The sequence below is a fragment of the Aethalodelphis obliquidens genome, unplaced genomic scaffold (genome assembly GCF_003676395.1).
Source record: "Aethalodelphis obliquidens isolate GAN/ISIS:26980383/991018 unplaced genomic scaffold, ASM367639v1 scaffold7, whole genome shotgun sequence".
Lineage (NCBI taxonomy): Eukaryota > Metazoa > Chordata > Mammalia > Artiodactyla > Delphinidae > Aethalodelphis > Aethalodelphis obliquidens.
In genome coordinates this window covers 33,582,545-33,602,924 of record NW_020837951.1, presented here as the reverse complement: position 1 = coordinate 33,602,924, position 20,380 = coordinate 33,582,545, and the positions used below count along the sequence as shown (strand labels likewise).

Below are 20,380 nucleotides of genomic sequence, written 5' to 3'. Positions count from 1 at the left end.
ATCTTAGTTCCCCAAGCAGGGATCAAACCTGTGCCCGCTGCAGTGGAAGCATGAAGTCTTAACCGCTGGACCTCCAAGGAAGTCCCTGGCATATTTTTCAAGGATTATTCTATATAAAGAACAGACCATGGGGACACGGGAGGAGGTGGAAGCAGGGAGACCAGTTAGAAGGATCCTGCAGAATACAGATGATTAAGGCTTGGACTGTGATGGGAGTGATGAAGAAGTGGTCAGACTCTGGAGTAGCTTACAAACTGGATATGCAGTGAGTGATAAAGAATCAAAGAGTATGACAAGAGTTCTGGTCTGAGCAACTGGAAAGATGGAGATACCATTAATAGACAAAGAAGACTGGGGGGAGCAGGCTTGCAGGAGATGATCAGGAGTTTAGTTTTGGACATGCTAATAGATTAGGAATAAAACAGCAAAGGAGCAGCCAGTGAGGCAGAGAATAACCAGGAAAGTGTAGTGTTTTGGACGTCAAGTGGAAAAAATGTTTCAAGGAGGAGGGAGTGATCAACCTGTCAAATTTTGCTAATAGGTAGATAGAAGGAGGATTGAGAATTTTCCTAACCATTTCTTTCCTAAGAATTTAATTAATTATGGACTGGAGCCCAGAAAGGTTAAGTGACTTGGCCAAGGACATACAGGCAGGACCAGCAATATAATTTGCAGGGCCCAGTCCAAAATGAAAATACAGAGCTCCTCCTTCAAAAACTATTAAGAATTTCAAGACAGCTACAGCAGAATATCAGAATGTCAAACCCATCACAGGGCCACTTTCACAAGTGCTTCCCTGAATCTTTGTGGCAAACTTATAAAATAGCTATTAGTGTCCTCACTTTTCAGATCAAGGCACTGGTGCTCAGGGTGTAAAGTGATTTTACTAGGGTCACAGAGCTAGACTGGTAGTTTGAGCATGAAACCTGAGCCTGCAGCCTCCAAGTCTGGCCTTCTTCCTACTAGACCAAACTAGATATTGAGGGAGAGAATTGCTTTCCTGCCTCCTGACCCATCTGGAGCACGTTTAAGTTAGTATTGAGGCCTTGTTCATGCATTTCAGAGGCCTGGTTGAACTGGGCAGATGTGGGAGGGAGGGAAAAACATTCCTAAGAACTTCTGCCCTGGGGCTCTTTATGATGGGGGTGAAAAGGGAGCACTGGATACTATTCAGTGAGAAACTTGACCTAATAAAAGTGCCCCCAAACTGACGTAGTTTTAGGCCATATTGATAGAATTATAGAAAAGAGAGCGCTCACTTTGCTACACTTTGGTTTGTCATCCCATACATGGAGTGTTATGCTGTGAAGACCCTGTGAATGGAATTTGAAAACGTGTAGAAAAAAAGAGCAAGGGATTTGGGACTCTACCATTTCCTGGCTGTGTAATTTGGGGGAAACTCTCTCAATTCTTTCTGATTCTCAGTTTCTTCCCTTATAAAACAGAGAAAAAGTAATACCTCTCAGGGATTCTGGGAGGATAAAAGAGATCATGAGAGCTTTCTATAAAATAAAAAGCACTGTGCAGATAGACATGCCATAAACTCGGGCAGTGTTAATAGTATTATTCGAAGTGTTCTAATTATGCACCTGGGCATTGTCCTGGAGTGCATTTGGGTGGAAAAGTCAAGAAAGGGAAGCTATCATACACTTTTTTTTCTTAGTGTTCTTTCCTTGCTAAAATACTTTTTCAAACCTTTTAAATTATTTTCAAAGAGTTGATCATGCTTTGTTTTCCTTAGTGGAGAAGGAGAGTTTCTGGTTTCCCTCTCTCTCACAGCCTGTTGATGCATGATAAATAAGTTCTGTCTCTGCTGAAACAGATGCTACTGTACACATACAGATAACACGGTCTATGACTTTAGAATGGCTGTAACCTGACTTTCAATTTAGTTTGTTCCAAAGTCCCTCCTCCGGCCTCCTCCACCAATATTGCTTTCTATTTCTTAATGAATAGACAATAAGCATCTCTGAATAAACATTGATATGTGGTCATTTAGCTGGGGAAGAACAAGTCTGCTCCCACCTTGAGCCCCCATCACATCTCTGTCCTCACTTTCCTGAACTTCCGGAACTAACAGTGTACTCTCAAGTCGACTGCTTCCTTTCCCCACATAACTTTTTCTTTCCTTTGCATCCACAATCTAGTTTTCTCTTCCACATATTGTTCTCTCATAAGTCAGCAATGATTCCTAATGGCCAAGTCCAGTGGTCCCTTCTCACTTCTCTCTCTCTGTGACTTCACTGTAGCTCACGGCTCCTCTGAGCACTTCTGTCCCTCTGTTCTTGGCTTCTCTAGTAATGTGTTCTCCATCCCTCCTTCCTCTCCCCCCCGCTCCTCCACACACTTCTCTTTTACTCCTCTAGCTATGAGAAGTACTTCCCAAGGATGACTCCTCTGAGTCTTTTCTCTCTCACTCTTAGACAGTCAATTCAACTGTATACCTTTAGCTATTACCTTTATGCAGATATCTTCTAAATAATTACCAGTCTGAGTTGAAAAATCACATTTTCAAGTGTCTCTTGAATATCATTCTTTACCTGAATATCCCACTGCACCTTAAATTTAGCATAGCAAAAATCAAATATAGGGTTTCCCTGGTGGCACAGTGGTTGAGAGTCCGCCTGGCAATGCAGGGGACACGGGTTCGTGCCCCAGTCCGGGAGGATCCCACATGCCGCAGAGCGGGAAAAAAAAAAAAAAAAAAAAAAGCAAATATATCTTCCCCCTAAAACCAGTCTCTCCTACGCTTTATTTCTGCCACTCTTAACTATTCTACTATAGAAGAGTGGCACCTTGTTCCTGGACATCCAGTTCTAATTGGCAATCCAGTTCAGAATTGTCTTTGCCTCTGCCTCCTCACTTTGCTTCTCACATCCAGTTGGACACAGTTCTGAGTTTATTCTTCCCAATGTCCCACATGCTTATTCCCTCTTTTCCTTTCCCATACCACCATCCCAGAGGGGGACCTCAACTTCTCATTGGAAGTATTGGAGAAGCTTCCTAAGAGGTTTATTTTCTTCTATCTCCCCTCACCTTCCCCAGATTGTCCTGCACAAACAGCCAGAACATTCCCCATAAAACTGGCTCAGAACTGGTCTCTACCCCACTTAGAATCCCATAAAGTCTCAGTATTATGTGTAGAATGAAGACTAAACTTGTCAGTCTGGCATTTAAAGCCAACTTCCCAATCTTGTCTCCCATTACTTTCCTGAAAATACCCAATATTCCAATTAAATAGTGCCACTTGCCCTCCCTGTTTGGCTTTGATTCTTTCTAACACCCACAGTACCTTTATTCACACCTTCTTGCTCTTCAGTGCTCTTCACTTGTGTCTGCCCATCCAGACGGTGAGTGCCCCCATCACAAAGCCTTTGGTGATAATGATGATGATATATTAGCTACTCTACTAACACATAATAGGTACCTGACATGTTACAAACATTATCTCATTGAGTTCTTCTAACTAATATTATCCCCATTTCACTGATAAGGAAATTAAGGTTTAAAGAAGTTAGGTTACATCCCAAGGTCACATAAGCTCACAGGTGCCGTAGTTAGAGCTCAAAACCAAAGCAGTCTGACTCTAAAGTTCACAGATTTAACCATTCTTTTTACTACCTTTTCCTACCTAGAGGTGATCTCTCCTTTTTGAGCTATAGTGTCACTTGACCTGAGCCTCTTGTATGATAAATATCACATAATATTTATTTTATTGTTCACATGTACACTTCTTTTCTATAATGTTCATTCAGCAAACATTATTGAACATTTATTTCTTGCCAGCCCCTTTACTAAGAATTGGAGACATAGAGAAGAATCAAACAGGAGTCCTTTCCTCCAAGGAACTCAGGCTAATTGAGGGTGATAGACAATAAGTAAATCTGAATTTAGAATACAGTATGATAATTTTAACATCAATATTTCCAAATGTTCTAAGAGTAGAGGTGGAGTGCTTAATTCTGCTTTCACAGAAGCAGAAAGATAAAGATATTATATTGTGTATCCTCTAGCTATAATCCTCTTTATTCATAACTGCCTTGAAATCACTCCGCATTGGTCAACACGTAGAATTGGAAAAATGATAAGGCTCTATGTGTGTAATAGTATTATGTGGTTTTTTCACTTTACACTAGTGTTAAGCTTTTCCCCTTTTATTAATTTCACAGAAATAATAATGATAGCCAATATTTATTGAGCACCTGCTTATCATATTCCAGGCGGTCTTCTAAGTACTTTATATATGATAGTTCATTTAGTCTTTACAACAGCTTTTAAGGTAGGTATTACTAATATCCCTATTTTGTAGATGAAGAAACTGAAGCACAGGTATTGAACCTGCGCCCTAAGTCAAACACCTAGTAAGTGGCAAAGCTGGGTGGTTTGGATCTAGGAGGCCATATGCTTAACCACTTTGCTCTCCTGCCTCTCAATTCTACTTCTTTCATATTTAATAAAATAAGGCAGCAATATATATTCTTTTTTGATCCTCTCTCCCTCCTTTCTTTCCCATTTCCCTCTCCCTCATCTTCTCCCTCTTTCTGCAATTTGTTGACTATATAATCTGTGTCCCAAAAGTGTGTAGGGTGCTGGGAATATAAAGGCAAATAGGAAAAACTGCATACATAGAAAATTAAGGGAACACAGAGGAGGGACATCTAACCCAGATGAAGAGATAAGGCCAAAGCAGTCTTACTGGAATAGGTGATCTCGAGCTTAGTTTTGAGAGTGAATAGGAATTAACTACTATGATGCAACCAGGCTCAGAGGAACAAACACAGGCTCCAGAGTCAGACCTAAGTTCATTCAAATCAGGTTCTGTGTGGCCAGGATCTTCCACCCTCAATTCCCTCATATATGGAATGGGTATTATAACACCTACCTTTCATGACTATTATGAGGATTAAGAATGATGACTATTGGAAAGAATCTGGCACATAGCAGACCTTACTGCTCTGGCTGTCATTATGATTGTTCATAATCTCAATAACAGTAAGTGAAATAGAACTGCCAAATAATAAAGCTAAGCAAGGCATGAGAGTTATTTTATAGATGAGGAGATCCAGAGGGGGCCAATGTCACACAGGCCTAGTGGCAGCTGGAACCGGAATCCAGATCCTCTGAGAGTTTTATCATTTTCCCTTTACCTGCCTGCTATTCCGAACCCTTCTGTCTACAAGTCAATCTACCTTATCCCCTGGTTTGATGAAGTATTTCCCAAACTTTCCAATTGTTACATTCTCTCTTCATGATTTTTGCCATATTCTTGTAATAACATCTTCTGTATTATTATTTACTTAATGTTTTCCTTCAAATAAACATTTTTCCTAAAAGTATTTAAAATGGAAATTTTATATCACCAATGTAAATGGAAAACCAACAATATCACCTGTGAAATCACAGGTTTGTGGTATAACAAATTATAATTCTTCTAAGGTACATTAAAATAAATACTGAACTATTAAAGTAAAAGATGTTTCATCTGAAATTATCTGCACTGCCCCAAGTGGAATGAATGCATATCACCTCTTGGAAAATGCTGGCCTATGTAATTAATCAGTGAATTCTTTTCATTTCACAGAATTTCTAGATCATGTCCAAATTATCCTAAAACCAAACTGCCCTTTGCAGGAACTGTTTTATAATTCAAAAGGGACAGAGCAAAAGACTCCATTCATTCCCTGGCCTGCCACTGACCCACTGTTATTCATATCAGCTACTCTCCAAGGGGTCTCTATTCGAACGTTAGCCTCTCCTATTTTTGCTCTTTATTCACTCCTTGGAGTTTTAGCTACTCGGGCATAGAATATGTACTAGAACCTAACATGATGCTTTAGTCTTATTAATTTGGAAACTTCAACTCCCTGCTTCCAGCAGATTCTATCCCCTGGGCTTGAAGTTTAGAGTTAGCATAACCTAGATGAGTCCCTGCCCAAAAGTGAACACTGCTGAAGAATTGCAGCCTTCCAAATGGTTCAGCGCCAGTGCTGAATGTTATATTATACGTCCAAGTAAATGGTCGTCACCTGAACCAGTTGAAGTAGAGATGACTCTGGCTAGAACTCTGCCACTAGGTGGACGTAAAAGGCAATTGCACCATTCTCACCTGTCAACTAGGTCTTGAGCTTTGGTTCCAAGCACTTTCCCTTGGAGGCAGCCTGCCTTGCTCCCTAATTCTCTGACACTCTCCGTTCCCCCTCCCTGCAAGTCCTCCTCTGGGTGAGTTCGCATCGGGGATGTTTGCATACCAAACACTTAGCTAATTGATATTCTAACACAATCTGTTCAACAAATGTTAGGCTTTCTTGTATTTTGGGTTTGTGTGTGTGGTGTGTGTGTGTGTGTGTGTGTGTGTGTGTTTTAGTGACACTTTGGTTGTATTTTTAGCCAGAGAGAAAAGAAGGAGTTACTTTAGCAGGCAGAAAATGTATTGTCAGGTCTTTCTTCCCTGGCATTCTCCTAAGTGGCTGTGAGCACCTTTAACAGATGGAGCTCAGGATGTGATCAGATCTGATTTCATCAGCATATATCCTGGGCAAGTTCAACGTGAGGATGAAGACTTCCTTTGTGCTTCTTTATGTTCTGTATTGTCACCCTTTATTGTTAGCACTCTCATTTTAGGGAAGCCAGAGTTGCTCAGCTGTGATAGACACCTGTGTGGGAGTCATGTAGCAAAGTCTGATGTTCCACTGGAAGAAAAGAGGGTGCAGGTCTGCCCCAGCACTTTGTAATGAGCCCTCCCCTCCCCGTCAGCAACAAGCACATCTATTCTTAAGTATCAAAATGTTCTTGGTAATCAAGAGAGAAATTAAACCCAGACAGAATTGTCATCTTCAGAGACTGCCAGCAATACCCAGAATTACCCATAATCCTTGTATCTGATGGGTTTGGTCTTCTTGATGAAAATAAAATAGGATGTTTCATGTTATTACTGCCATAGCCTTCATTATTAAAATTGGATACTATGCTTCACTTCTCAGGAAACACTAACTAATAGGAGCAATTATCACCCTGAAGAGTGTGTGGTGCAGCAGATAGAGCCTGGACTCTTGGATCAGAAGATAAGTAGGGTATCTATTTCCACAGAGCTGCTACTAACTTCTGTTTTTACCCAGTTCAGATGGGTGCACAATACTTTGTGCTCATGCAAAGAGACTGGACAGAATTATCAGGCAGAATTTAAATAACTTGGTCCATCCAACCAAGACAGATTTTCCTTTCTAGAAAACCCTACCCCTACCCTGATCTATGGAAAACTCCATTCCCATATCCCACTACCAAATATGGCACCCACATGGATTCAGTCGTCTCTCTGAGGAGGAATGAGTAGAATGAAACTTCACTAATCCAGTCAATTCAATTCCCCTTTAATGGGAATTAAATTAAGATCTCAATAAGACACAACAGTTCTGCTTTCTAGTCTTATATAGAAATTATGCCTTTAGCTCTAAATCCTAGTTAACTCTGACAGAGGAAGTGAACAATTGATCAAGTAATAGAGTTGCTACAGTGTAGGAAGTAGGAGTGGAAAGAAGAGATTGATGAGTAGGTGATACAATATGTAAGTAATGGGCTTGAGACTTTCTAGTAAGTCAGACAGTGATGCTTGACTGGGCAGGAGAGCTCTTTGTTTTGTAAATTACTTGCAAACTGGTAATTGTACTTTATGGAGTTACGTGAACCTGGGACACAGTAAACACTAAATTTCATAGAATTTCACCGCTGGAAGAAATCTTCAATGTCATCTAGTCAAATTTCCCAAGAGATGTCTGAAAGCCCTGTGTGGACTCAATTTACCAGAAAATGTTTCTGATTTCAAAAATTTTATTAAAGAAAACCCCACAGAGGGACTTCCCTGGTGACGCAGTGGTTAAGAATCCGCCTGCCGATGCAGGGGAACATGGGTTCTTCCTGGTCCAGGAAGATCCCACATGCCGTGGAGTAACTAAGCCCACGAGCCACAACTACTGATCCTGCATGACACAACTACTGAAGCCCACGCTCCTAGAGCCCGTGACCTGCAGCAAGAGAAGCCACCGCAATGAGAAGCCCGCGCACCACAACGAAGAGTAGCCCCCGCTTGCCTCAACTAGAGAAAGCCCACGTGCAGCAACGAAGACCCAACGCAGCCAAAAATAAATAAATAAATAGTTTAAAACCCGCAGAAATTTTTACAAGTAACCCCATATGTTATAGTTCTGAATATTACTTCACAACCCTGGGAAAGTCACTTCATTTTTGTGGGCCTTTGCTCAAAACATGACCTTGGGCAAGTCACTTCACCTCTCTGGATATTAGTTTCCTTATCTACAAATAACCCCAGCTCTGTCTTGCCTGCCCCTCAGGGTGGATAACAGGCTCAAGAAGATGATAAAAGTGGAAGGTTTTGGTAATCACAGGGTACTTTCTAAAACATAAGAAGTGTTGCTACCAGCTCCTACATTCCCCCTCGAGCGACATCCCAATGCTAAGCAAGAGTAGCAATGTTTCATCCCTCTCCATTCTATTAAGATGTTACTCCCCCTTGCCCATAATTCTCCCCCATAGAATCACCCACAGATGGGTCCCTACAGGAACATTCTCCAAGGGGTCCTGTGTTTTTTTCATGAAAGACAAGGAATGGGCTTGTGCGAGTCGCAAAGTCTGAGAGGGAACGAGCTGCACGCATACAGGGAGGCTTTCAGTGGGAGCAGCTGTAGGCCTTTTGCTTTTCTGCACATCCTCAGCTACCAGTGCCACTTGGCCCTAGGCCTCTATCAGCAAGGGTGAACCCTAAGGAGCCCAGCAGCTCCACACAGAGGACCCTCATAGCAGAACCTCATAATGGCACAGATTATTGTTCATTCTAACAGGCATTTAGTAAGTGTTTGTTGTGAGTCAGGTCCTGTGCTTGCCACAGTGGGTAAGAGATGAGTCAGATGTGCTGCCTGCCCTTGAGACCTCACAGTTTAGTGGGAGAAACAGACTCATGAGTGTCATATACAGACTGGGTTATGACCAAAGCCCACACAGCGTTTGGGCACAGTTGATGGATCACTTAAGTCTGTCTGAGGGCTCAGGCTGGGCTTCTCAGAAGAGATAAGATTTAAATGTTACCTTAACAAGGGGGTAGAAATTCTCCAGGGGGATTAAAGGTGGTGGGGGGCTCATTTCAGACAGAGGGAGGTGTGAGTATACAAAGGCACAGAGATGTGAAAAGGCATCTTGGTTCTGGGCACAGTAACAGAGAAGCTGGAATGTGTGCTACACACCAGGGAATGGAAAGATCTGAAACCAGAGAGGTAGCTGGGGGCCCAAGGAGAGGCTTTTATGATGTCATGGGGAGCCACTGAGGGGTTTTAGGGTGGAGAATGCCATAATCAGGTAATGTTCTTAGAGCATTTAGGTGACAATAAGGGGGCTGGGTGGGAAAGGAGAGAGAAGATAAATTCACTGAGGGTATTAAAGGAAAGCACAGATTCTAGAGAGATTTAGAAGGTAGAAATGACAGATCTTATTATGAGAAATTCTAAGAGCTCCAGCACAGAAAATTGAAAGAGAAAGACAGCAGACTAAAAATTTAGTGAGGGTCCACAGGTAAGATGACAAGATATCTTGTATCAAGCAAATCACACCCTAACTTCCATTTCTTGATGACCTGGCCGAGATGGCCTATGTAATGTTTATGGACAGGAGGTCAAAAGCTTTTATTACAAATTATTTTTATAGCTACAGAAGTGGATTCAGCAGATCTGGCTGGCTAGGCCAGTGTTTCCCTCCTGCCCCAAAGCTAATTGCTTTGTCAAGGAGGATGCCTTCCCCAGATAGAGAAAGGCCACATTTTGGTTAAGGATTGACAAATAGCTATGCCAGGATCTCCATACTAAGTTCTAGCTAGATCCACGCATTACCACAAAGAACTGCATAGCTCAGAATGCTTGGCTTCCTATAGCATACCATCACAGACCACACATGTGGCAAATTCCCAGAAGAATTGATATATGAGCTGGGTCTTGAAGAAAGCAAAGGAAAAATAAGCACATTAAAATGATATCCTACCTGGTTTGGCCCTTTTTTAGAAGTACACCTAGAATGTTCTAGAGCAGAGCTGTCCAATAGAACTTTCCACAATGATGGGAATGTTCTTCTGTATGATCCAATATGGTAGCCACTAGTCACATGTGACTATGGAACACTGTAAATGTGGCTAATGTGACGGAGGAACTGATTTTTTTTAATGTTATTTTAAAATTATTTATTTATTTATTTATTTATTCATTCATTCATTCATTCATTTATTTTTGGCTGTGTTGGGTCTTTGTTGCCCTGCGCGGGCTTTCTCTAGTTTCAGCGAGTGGTGGCTACTCTTCGTTGCGGTGCGCAGGCTTCTCATTGCAGTGGCTTCTCTTGTTGAAGTCATTGTTGAGAAGGTCTCATTCTAGCTCACATTCTTGTTAAATAACCTGGGCTCCTTGTATGTGGAAAACCGGTTTCGAGCACAGAACCTCTAGCACCAAGCAGAATGGCAACATAATTTTAGCTCCCGAGCAAATGGGTCTCACAATAGCATGAGTTCAATGTATGCATTAACATTTGAATATGCTGTATAATAAGCATGCTGATTACTCTGAGAAGAATACTTGAAGAATAAAATAAGCTGTGATCATTAGAGGAAAAAGGGGCTAGCAATTTATGGCATGGCTGCTGCTTGATATTCAAAAGTACATGACAGCTCTCATCACAGGTAAAAGGTAACTACTGTGATGATAAAATGTAATGACAGTGGCAGGAAGTGATCAGAATTTTACCGGAAACCAGTTTGTGGTATAGTTTCTTACCACAATCAGATTTATAACTTATAAAAACGTGTCCCCATTTGGTTGTTTGGTTCCTCTGGGCAGTTTGAATGTGAATCCATTGTAATCTCAACTTTGCAGGAAGTGGCGGACCGAGTTTTCACGGGAAATGAGAAGCTGAGGTGTAGAGGCCTCAGGTTGGACGTGGGGACATGACAATCACCTTGTGCTGGGAGAGAAGCTGTAATGGGGAGCTGGCTGGTGCCCCACAACTTGGATGACCTAGACCAGCAGTTCTCAAAGTCTGCTCTGCAGACCTCTGGGGGATCCTGAGACTCTTCCAGGAGGTCCATAAGATCAAAATTATTTTCCTAATAATATTAAGATGTTACTTGGCTTTTTCACAGTATTGAAAGACTTCAAATTATATGACTCAGCTTATATGAAATGTCCAAAATAGGCAAATCTATAGAGACAGAAAGCAGATAAGGAGCTGCCCAGGGTGAGGGGAGGCCAGAAGGTGGAGCGACTGCTTAATGGGTACAGGGTTTCCCTCGGGGTGATGAAAATGTTCTGGAACTAAGTAGTGGTGGTGGTTTCATAACTAAATGCTACTGGACTGTATAATTTTAAATGGTTAAAATGGTGAACTTTATGTTATATAAATTTTACCACAGTAAAAAACAGTCCAAAAATAAATAAATAAAGCATTAAAACGAAAAACAGTAATCTTTTGGAGTTCTGACTACCTGCTCTTTGCTGCAAATACTCCTCTATATCCCAGCTCCTCCCTTACCTCCTCAGAGCAGTCTCTCAGAGCTATCTGAGAGGTTTCGTCCTGGGCTTTCATCCTCAGTTTTGTTAGCCAAATAAAACATAATTCTCAACTTTTAGGTTGTGCATTTCTTCAGTCAACATGACAAAAGAAAAAAATGGCTAATGATATTAAGTAAATGAAAGAGATCCATTCTTATGACTTGTTAAATGTTTCCATATAATTTTTCAGACCTCATAGCATGTTAGGGCTAGGAGAGACCTTGGTTACCTCCTCATGCAAGTTGGAAATAGGGCAGGGGAATTCCAAGGTGATCCTGTGGAAGAAATAGGGATCAGGAGCTAAAGAGGAGAGATCAGGAGTAGGAAACAAAGTCTCCCAGGAGCGGATAGAATGCATAAGATAATAAAGAGAGAAAGAGTAGCTTAAGATGATTATCAACCAGCATTTAGGAAACCCCCTACCCAGAAGAAAGGCCAGAGGAAGGCAAGAGAACTAGGAGATGGGAGAGTCCCAGAGCAGGGCAAGATGCCCCAGGGCATGCATTAGCAACCGGGGATACACAGAGTTTCAAATTAAAGCGCACTTCAAAGCTTCCCACAAAAACCAGTTGCAGTGCCTTGTCCCATCCCACCCTGACAGAGCTCCCCAGAGGCAACTACTGCCAACACTTTTAGCTATTTCTTCTGATGTTACCTCATATTTATAGACACATGCTCTGTTCTATGTCTTGGTTTTTCCACTTTAGACATTATCTATTGACTTCATATTATTAGAAGACTAGGATTTAGCTCTCGGCTACCACCTCTGAAAGCCAAGTGGGCACTAGTAAACTGGAAACCAAGTGACCCATCTTAAAGGGAGGCAGCTGCTATTTGGCGGGTTATTGCCAGGGAATGTAGCTCTGCGATGCAGAATGTGTCAAAGTATGTTCATTTGTAAGTAATTAAAACAACCAGAAAACTGACTTAACGATGAAGCTCACACTAAAAGTCTAGGTAATTTAAGCTTCAGGGTTGGTTTGATTCAGCAGAGCACCAGTGTTATCAAAGCTGACCTTGATGTGAGATGGCTAAGGACAAGTCCCAGAGCTCCTTGTCCATATCCAGAGAGATACAGGTCACTTCTGGAAGTCTCTTTCTCAGGAGTCCTAGCAAATCTCTATTAATCTGGATTGAGTCTTATGCCGGCAGGAGATACTATGGGGCTCAGCCCAGGTCCCCTCTTCTGGGGCAACACATCCATCCCTCAGCTGCTGGGAATAGTCTTGCTCTGAGCCTTAGGAAACCACTTCCCCCAAGGTTTTACACCCCCTTCCAGGGTGCAGCCTGAGGCCTGTGACTGGCTGATGTGGGAATACAAATGTCTGGCCCCCTTACTTCAGTTTGGGACAACTCTGAAGGGCCATCCCCATTCCTGAGTTCCTGGGATCAGCTGAGGCTTTGGTTGTAACTACATTGCACCTACTTTGCTGGTCGGCTTCTCTCCACCCCCAAGCTTGTCTTCTTCAGGTCCCCATAGGTGTGTGTCCTAAGGACACTCCTCAGTAAGCCTTCTGCATGCAGCTCTCCATCTTGGATTCTGTTTCCAAGGAACCCAGTCTTTAAGCAGTGCTTGTTTCTGAATCAACAAAGGTGACAAAAGGTAGGGCTATGCTGATGAATTAGGACTAGTTTGCATGCCCTGCTCTAGAACCAGGGGTGGGATCAGCCTCTCCCAACAGCACATAGGCTGAGCCAGAGAGGATAGGGACTGGAACAAAGCCTTGAATTGTTTACTAAAAAGGGAAGAATCATATTGGGGAGGCAGCTGCACAGACCTTTTGATCTTTCCAGAAAAGTCAGAAACAGTTTATGTAAACAAACAAACAAAAAACTCATGATGTTTTAATGTCAAAAACTAATTGAGATATTTTTAAACACTATTAAGAGCCAACAAGTCATGGTCAAATACTGCCTGCATTTCAGCAGTTTGCAACCTTGGCCAGAGAGAACATAGGTGTAGTTTGTAGCCCCAGAGAGCTAAGCTGGCACTAATAGTGATCATGAAGTCAAGATTTCAGCTCAACCTAAGGAACAGTTTCCTAATGATTTGAGCAAGATGAAAACGGAATGAAGCACCTCAGGAGATGAGTTCCTTGGCAACAAAGGCCATTGTTTTTTTGTTTATTTTTTTTTTAATTTATTTATTATTTTTGGCTGTGTTGGGTCTTCGTTTCTGTGCGAGGGCTTTCTCTAGTTGCGGCGAGCAGGGGTCACTCTTCATCGCGGTGCACAGGCCTCTCACTGTCGCGGCCTCTCTTGTTGTGGAGCACAAGCTCCAGATGCACAGGCTCAGTAGTTGTGGCTCACGGGCCTAGTTGCTCCACGGCATGTGGGATCTTCCCAGGCCAGGGCTCGAACCCGTGTCCCCTGCATTGGCAGGCGGATTCTCAACCACTGAGCCACCAGGGAAGCCCCAAAGGCCATTGTTTGAGTCTTGTTAGAATTTGAACTATATGATCTTTGAGTTCCTATTCATTGAATAGGAACTTTATCCATAAAAAGTAGATATCCATATAAAGTGGATCCACTTTATCCATATAGAGTGGATATAACTTTATCCATATAAAGTGCCGTGTATACATAAAATACCACTGATACACCCTTTGGCTAATGTCAGTAGCAAACAGCAATGGGATTGCACCAATGGTTCTACTGAAACACAGCTCAATTTTCTTTTCTGGAAAACACACTCCATTTGACTCATTGCTTCTGGGTACTTCAGTATCAAAGGAAATAAAAGGTGAAAAGAGAAGCATGTGATTCTTTGCCCTGCTCCCGTCTTAGATACAAAAATGTCGCCAGCAAATCCTTTACAGATATCACATTATGAGACCCTCTGTTGCTTAGAAGTTAGCATTATATTCTAGCATGTCAGAGCTGGAAGCATCTCAAAGATCATGCAGTCTAACTCTTTCATTCAATAGAAGACACAGAGAAGAGAAGGAACACACCTGAATGACACAGAAAAGCCAGGACCAGGATCCAGATCTCTTTACTCTCGGAGCAGAGTCCTCTCACTGCAACCCAAAACCCATTTTTTGTCATTAAAGTGAAATAATTTGCTATTGTCAGCTATCCTGGAGTGATAGGACTTCTGGGCTAATGGACCTCAAGATTCTCACAGACAGGAGGTAGCCAGGCTCTGTCCTTTTCAGCAGTCTAGAATGCCTAATCATTTGTAGAGATAGCTTATTTGATTCTGTTTAGGATTTTCTTTTTAAAAGGTAATATGCTCACATGGTTAAAAAAAAAAAAGGTGTTCACTAAAAGTTTAACTCCCACTTCTTCCCCCATCCCTCATACCCCCTCCTACAGGTGATTTCTCTTATTAGTTTCTTGTGAACCATTATAAGAAATTTGAAGTCACTTCCCTTGATTCTCAAAACGATCTGGTAGGGTGGGGATATTTACTCACCTTCATTTCACCTGTGAGGAAACTGAGACTTAGGGAGCCTAAGCAAGTGAAAGAATGATAGACTAACCAAGTCCAAACTCAGTGTTCTTTCCGCAATTTCACTATGCCTTTCAATAGCTGCGAGGTGTATATAAAATGTACAAGTGGGCATGGAAGGCAGGCTGAGCCACTGAATCAGAGCTCCTTAAAATTCCCAACAGGACAGAGCTTGCAGAAGGAGTGACTGGCCCAAGGTGAAAGAGAAGAGGGACCCACCAGGCAGATGTCCACCCGGAAATAGCATTTGTTTCATCCTGCCCCTTCATCCCATACACCTAATCTGTCACAAAGCCCTGTCAAGTTTTCCTGTGAAATATTTATCCCATCTGTTCCTCCCTTTCTCTTTTCACAGCAAAAACTCTGGTGCAAACTTCAGTTACCTCACATTGGGTTATTGTCACAGGCTTTTAATTGGTCTCCTGGTGCACAAATAGCTTCAACCTAAATGAGCATGTATTACATCCAATTTCCATTTATAACATGTGGGTAAATGATGCTGGTCCTTCATAAAGCCTAAATTTTAATTTTTCAACTCCACTCAGTGGAAACAACCTCATTAGTGTGTTAGTAAAAAGGGTCATGTAAAGAAGTCTTGCTCCAGCTCAGAAACAAGGCCGGTCTTGAGAAAGAAGAGACTTGTTAAGAAAATGAATAAATAGCCATGTTATTCATACACTGGAATCGTACTCATCAATAAAAAGAAATGAATTACTGATGCATTCAACAACCCAGATGAATCTCAAAAATATGTTGAGGGAAAGAAGTCGGACACACGAGAGTACAGGTGTATGATTTCTTTCATACGAAGTCCAAGAACGCGCAAAATCGTCTCTTGGGGATATAATTTAGAACAAGTGTTGCCTCTGATGGGGCACTGGAAGGGATACAGGGGGATGCGATAGCAGTGCTTTCTATCTTGAATGGGGTGTTGGTGAACACCTTTGTTAAAACTCACCAACTATATGCTTAACATCTGTGCATTTTACTGTAATTATTCCTCAATTTAAAAGAGAGAGAAAGAGAGAGGAGAAAAAGAGAGTGAGAGGGAGGCCGACCTGCTCAGGCTGTTGTAGAAAGAAGAACCCAGATGTCCAAACACAGTGGCTTCTGAGTGGCCCCCTGCACTCTCTCAACTTCTCTCTAAAACACATCAGAGGGGTGGGAGGGAGGGAGGCGCAAGAGGGAAGAGATATGGGGATATATGTATAGCTGATTCACTTTGTTATAAAGCGGAAACTAACACACCATTGTAAAGCAATTATACTCCAATAAAGATGTTAAAAAAATAAAACACATTTGAAGACATCGGGAAATTAGGAATCCCCCAACACTGTACAAAATCTGACAGAAATGTAATGTCAGAGTCTTGGCAACATCTCTACCCTTATAAAGTGCACGTTGCAGCTGTATGAAGAAAATCCAACCCAATTTTGAGCCCCTATCACACCCACATCCATCCCAGGAGCAGAGTGCCCCAGAAAAGGCGTGAAGGCCCTTGGCCCCTCCCACACCGTCTGTCCTCTGGTCTCTGGGGACCTCCAGCCCTTTCGGAATAGATCTCAGGCAGGCAGAACACCTTTTCCCAGCATCCACACCCACTGTCAGGGGCCACCTCTAACAGCTCGCAAGCTTTTTGATTTAAATTTCATTTGTTTCCGAGTAATACAAGTAGAGCGTTTTAAACGCAGAAATAGACTACTACGGAGCTTGTTACCAAAACAGCATGCTCCTGCCTGGCCCCTCCCACTTTCCTCCCTCTTCTCCAGAGACAGCAACTTCAATTCTTTTAGCTGTCGTCTCTGGTGTCTGCCTTCTTTTATATAAATAATGTGGTTATATTACATCCAATGTTTTTTGAACATTAAATATTGACTTCCTACTATGAAAAATAAGGATTTAGCTCTCAGGTCCTCACTCCCACACAGCTTTGACTTCCCACCTCCTTTCAGTGTTGGTTATTTATGTTATGTGACTACATAATGTTTACAGATGAGCCATATAACATATTGTAATTATATTTCTTGTACAACTTTTTATTTTTCCTGGAGTTAAGAATGACCTCTTTTTATTGTTTTCATTTCTCTGTCAAAGCTGCAAAGTCACCTCTCAATGAGGCTGCACAGGAGGTAATCTTCATGTTTATTTTCCAGCATACCTCCTGGAGCCCTTGTCCTCTGTTTCCATCTGTATTGGGTTGTCCTTGAGGCCCACTACAGCTACCCTTAAGGGAGGGTATCCTCCAGTAGCTTCCTGAGAAAGGGTGCGTGGAGGGTTAATATTTTGAGATCTTGAATGTCTGAAAATATTTTTATTCTTCTCTCACTCTTGAATGACAGTTTGGCTGTGTGTTAGGTTCTAAGAGGAGGATCCTTTTCCTCAGAAGGCATCACCTCCACTGTCTTCTAGTTCCCCGTGGTCTATTAAGTCTCACATCATTTTGATTTTTGATTCTTTCATTATGACTTTTTTTTTTTTTTTTTTTGCGCGGTACGCGGGCCTCTCACTGTTGTGGCCTCTCCCGTTGCGGAGCACAGGCTCCGGACGCACAGGCTCAGCGGCATGTGGGATCTTCCCGGACCGGGGCACAAACCCGTGTCCCCTGCATCGGCAGGCGGACTCTCAACCACTGCGCCACCAGGGAAGCCCTCATTATGACTTTTTTCTCTCTTAGGACACTTTCAGGATCTCTGGTTTTCTGATTTTCATTATAATATGCCTTGATGGGCCATTTCAACCTGGAAATCCAAAGGAATTGTGTTGTATTATTGCTTGATAATTTCATCCTTTACAGCCGTAGGTACTGAAAATACTGGCATTTGGAGGTCTCTCAATGGAAATGCCTGCTTGCTTCCTGATCACCATGGATTGATACCCACAAGTCTCTAAGACCTATCAGTACATCAGCGCTTCCAGTCATCTGTTTAGCCCCTCTCTCGTAAATATGAACGGACATTCAAGGATGGTCAGATACTCAGGAAAGACTTGTGAAAATTAACAAAAGGAAACCTCACTAAAATGGAGCTGGGAGGCCAGAGGGGGAGCTCTCATGTACATACCACGCAACATCCATAGAGATCCTGACAGGTAGAGACCTACCTTGCATCTCTAGCAAGAAGTGACACTACTATACCACCTTGGGAGGAAGAAAGATTTCTCCTTGCCTGGCAACAGCTCAGCCAGTGAAAGGCCACTATACTTCAAAGTCCCAGTTTCCTCCAATGGACTTTTTGTTTTTAACAGCCACTCCCAATTTCCCCTTCTCTATAAAAGAGTCTCCTTTCTTTTTCTTAACTAGACTTGCATGTGGTTCACCGTAGTTGTGCGTCCTGAGGTGCAATTCTTTGCTGCTCCCAAATAAACTCGTTTTGCTGTTTTATTGTTTTGGGTTAACAGACTCTAACACTAGAGCCAGAAATCTGAGTTAGTAAAAAGGAACTTGGAGAAAATGGAGACAATTCAGATATCAGAATAAAATTTTATCTTCTCAAAGAGAAGAGATGTTACATCAATGAAATAAAAACAGGATGCTATGAAAAATGAATAATTATAGAGACAAAAAAGTGCCCTTGGAAATTATAGCTAAAATAAAAGAAATTTGGTTATCTTAGATATTCACTCTTAAACCAGTCACTTTGGACTTCCCTCGTGGCACAGTGGTTAAGAATCCGCCTGCCAATGCAGGGGACATGGGTTCAATCCCTGGGCCGGGAAGATCCCACATGCCGCGGAGCAACTAAGCTCATGCACCACAATTACTAAGCCTGCGCTCTAGAGCCTGCGAGCCACAACTACTGAAGCCCACGTGCCTAGAGCCCGTGCTCTGCAACAAGAGAAGCCAGCACAATGAGAAACCCGTGCACGTCAACGAAAAGTAGCCCCTGCTCACCGCAACTAGAGAAAGCCCACGCACAGCAACGAAGACCCAATGCAGCCAAAAATAAATATTTTTAAAAAATAAAAAATAAACCAGTCACTTTCCTCAGAAAAGAATCCTCCAATCTCCTGCCTTTGGAGATTAGCTATTAGCATTCTGGAACTAAGTGGGGAAAGGGGAGTTGGAGGGGTATCTCGCCATTTGGGATGTAGACTTCCACTTAATTCCCTCCATTTTATTTTTTCTCTCTTTATTGAACTCTGATTAGTCGGATATTGGACCTCCTGGACTGATCCTTTGATTTTATTTGTCATTTAGTATATTTCATTACCTTTTTATTCTACTTTCTGGGAAAATTTCCTCAACTTTATCTTTAAATCCTTTTAAGGGTTTGGGAGGATGTGGAGATAAGCATATGAGTTAAATCCATCATGACTAACCAGAAATCCTTCTGATATCATTTTACATCTTGACTGATGGTACAGCTGACTCTTGAACAACACAAGGGTTAGGGTTGCCAGTCCTCCCTGAAGTTGAAAATCCATGTATAACTTTACAGTTGGCCCTCCACATCCAATCTGCATCCACAGATTCAATGAACCTTAGGACTGTAATTTGTATTTATTGAAAAAAAATTCACGTATAAGTGGTCCCCCACAGTACGAACCTGCATTGTTCAAGGGTCAAGCATGGGGATTTCCCTGGCTGTCCAGTGGTTAAGACTCCACACTTCCACTGCAGGGGGCACAGTTTCAACCCCTGGTCAGGGAACTAAGATCCCACATGCCGCATAGTGAGGCCAAAAAAACAAGGGTCAACTGTGTATTCTTCCGGGGAAGAATGATAATAAATAGGGAGGGAGATAATATGGAGGGTAGCATAGGACTAGTGGTGGCACTGTGCATTCTGAAAGTTATGTTCTCTACTTACCTACATGGTTAATGGAGATGCACTCTCACCTGGGCCTGGTGTCCCCAAGTCCAGTGCCGCTCTGAGCCCATATCTCCAGAGAATAAACTTCTGGTCTTCTGTCATTTGTCCACTGGCTTTCCATTTGCTAAACTGTCCCAGAGGGGTACTGGTGAGATAGAAAAATAAGTGAACAGAGAAGGAGGTCCAGAAATAGACTTAAGAATATGTAAGAACTTAGTATGTGTTAAGGGTCACATTTCATGTTCATTGGGGGAAAGATGATTACTTAACACATGGTGTTGGGACAAGTAGCTAACCATTAAAAATAAAGAAAATTAGACCTTTACTTCAAGGCATACATTAAAATATTAATCTATATAGATTATAGATTTCACATAAAAATGAAACCAGAAGTATCAGATGAAAATATAGGTGAATATTGATATAGTCTTGGGGTGGGGAAGGCTCTCATGACATGAGAGCAATAAACATAAAGATCAATTTTATCCTAAATAAAAATTTGAAATTTTTCTTCATCACCCTCCC

At 42.1% G+C, this 20,380-nt stretch overlaps 1 protein-coding gene across 2 annotated transcripts in view; it reads right to left on the bottom strand.

Moving 5' to 3' along the window:
• Positions 1 to 20,000, bottom strand: part of HEMGN (hemogen) — a 33,722-nt gene extending 13,722 nt beyond the window's left edge. Inside the window, exon 1 of one of the 2 annotated variants that reach the window (XM_027105404.1) lies at positions 19,882 to 20,000. In XM_027105404.1, the coding sequence (XP_026961205.1) occupies positions 19,882 to 19,957 (76 nt within the window). In that variant the 5' untranslated portion in view covers positions 19,958 to 20,000. Of the gene's footprint in view, positions 1 to 19,852 lie in introns of both variants that reach the window. The other variant, XM_027105405.1, reaches the window with a different exon arrangement.
• Positions 20,001 to 20,380: the final 380 nt, after the last annotated feature.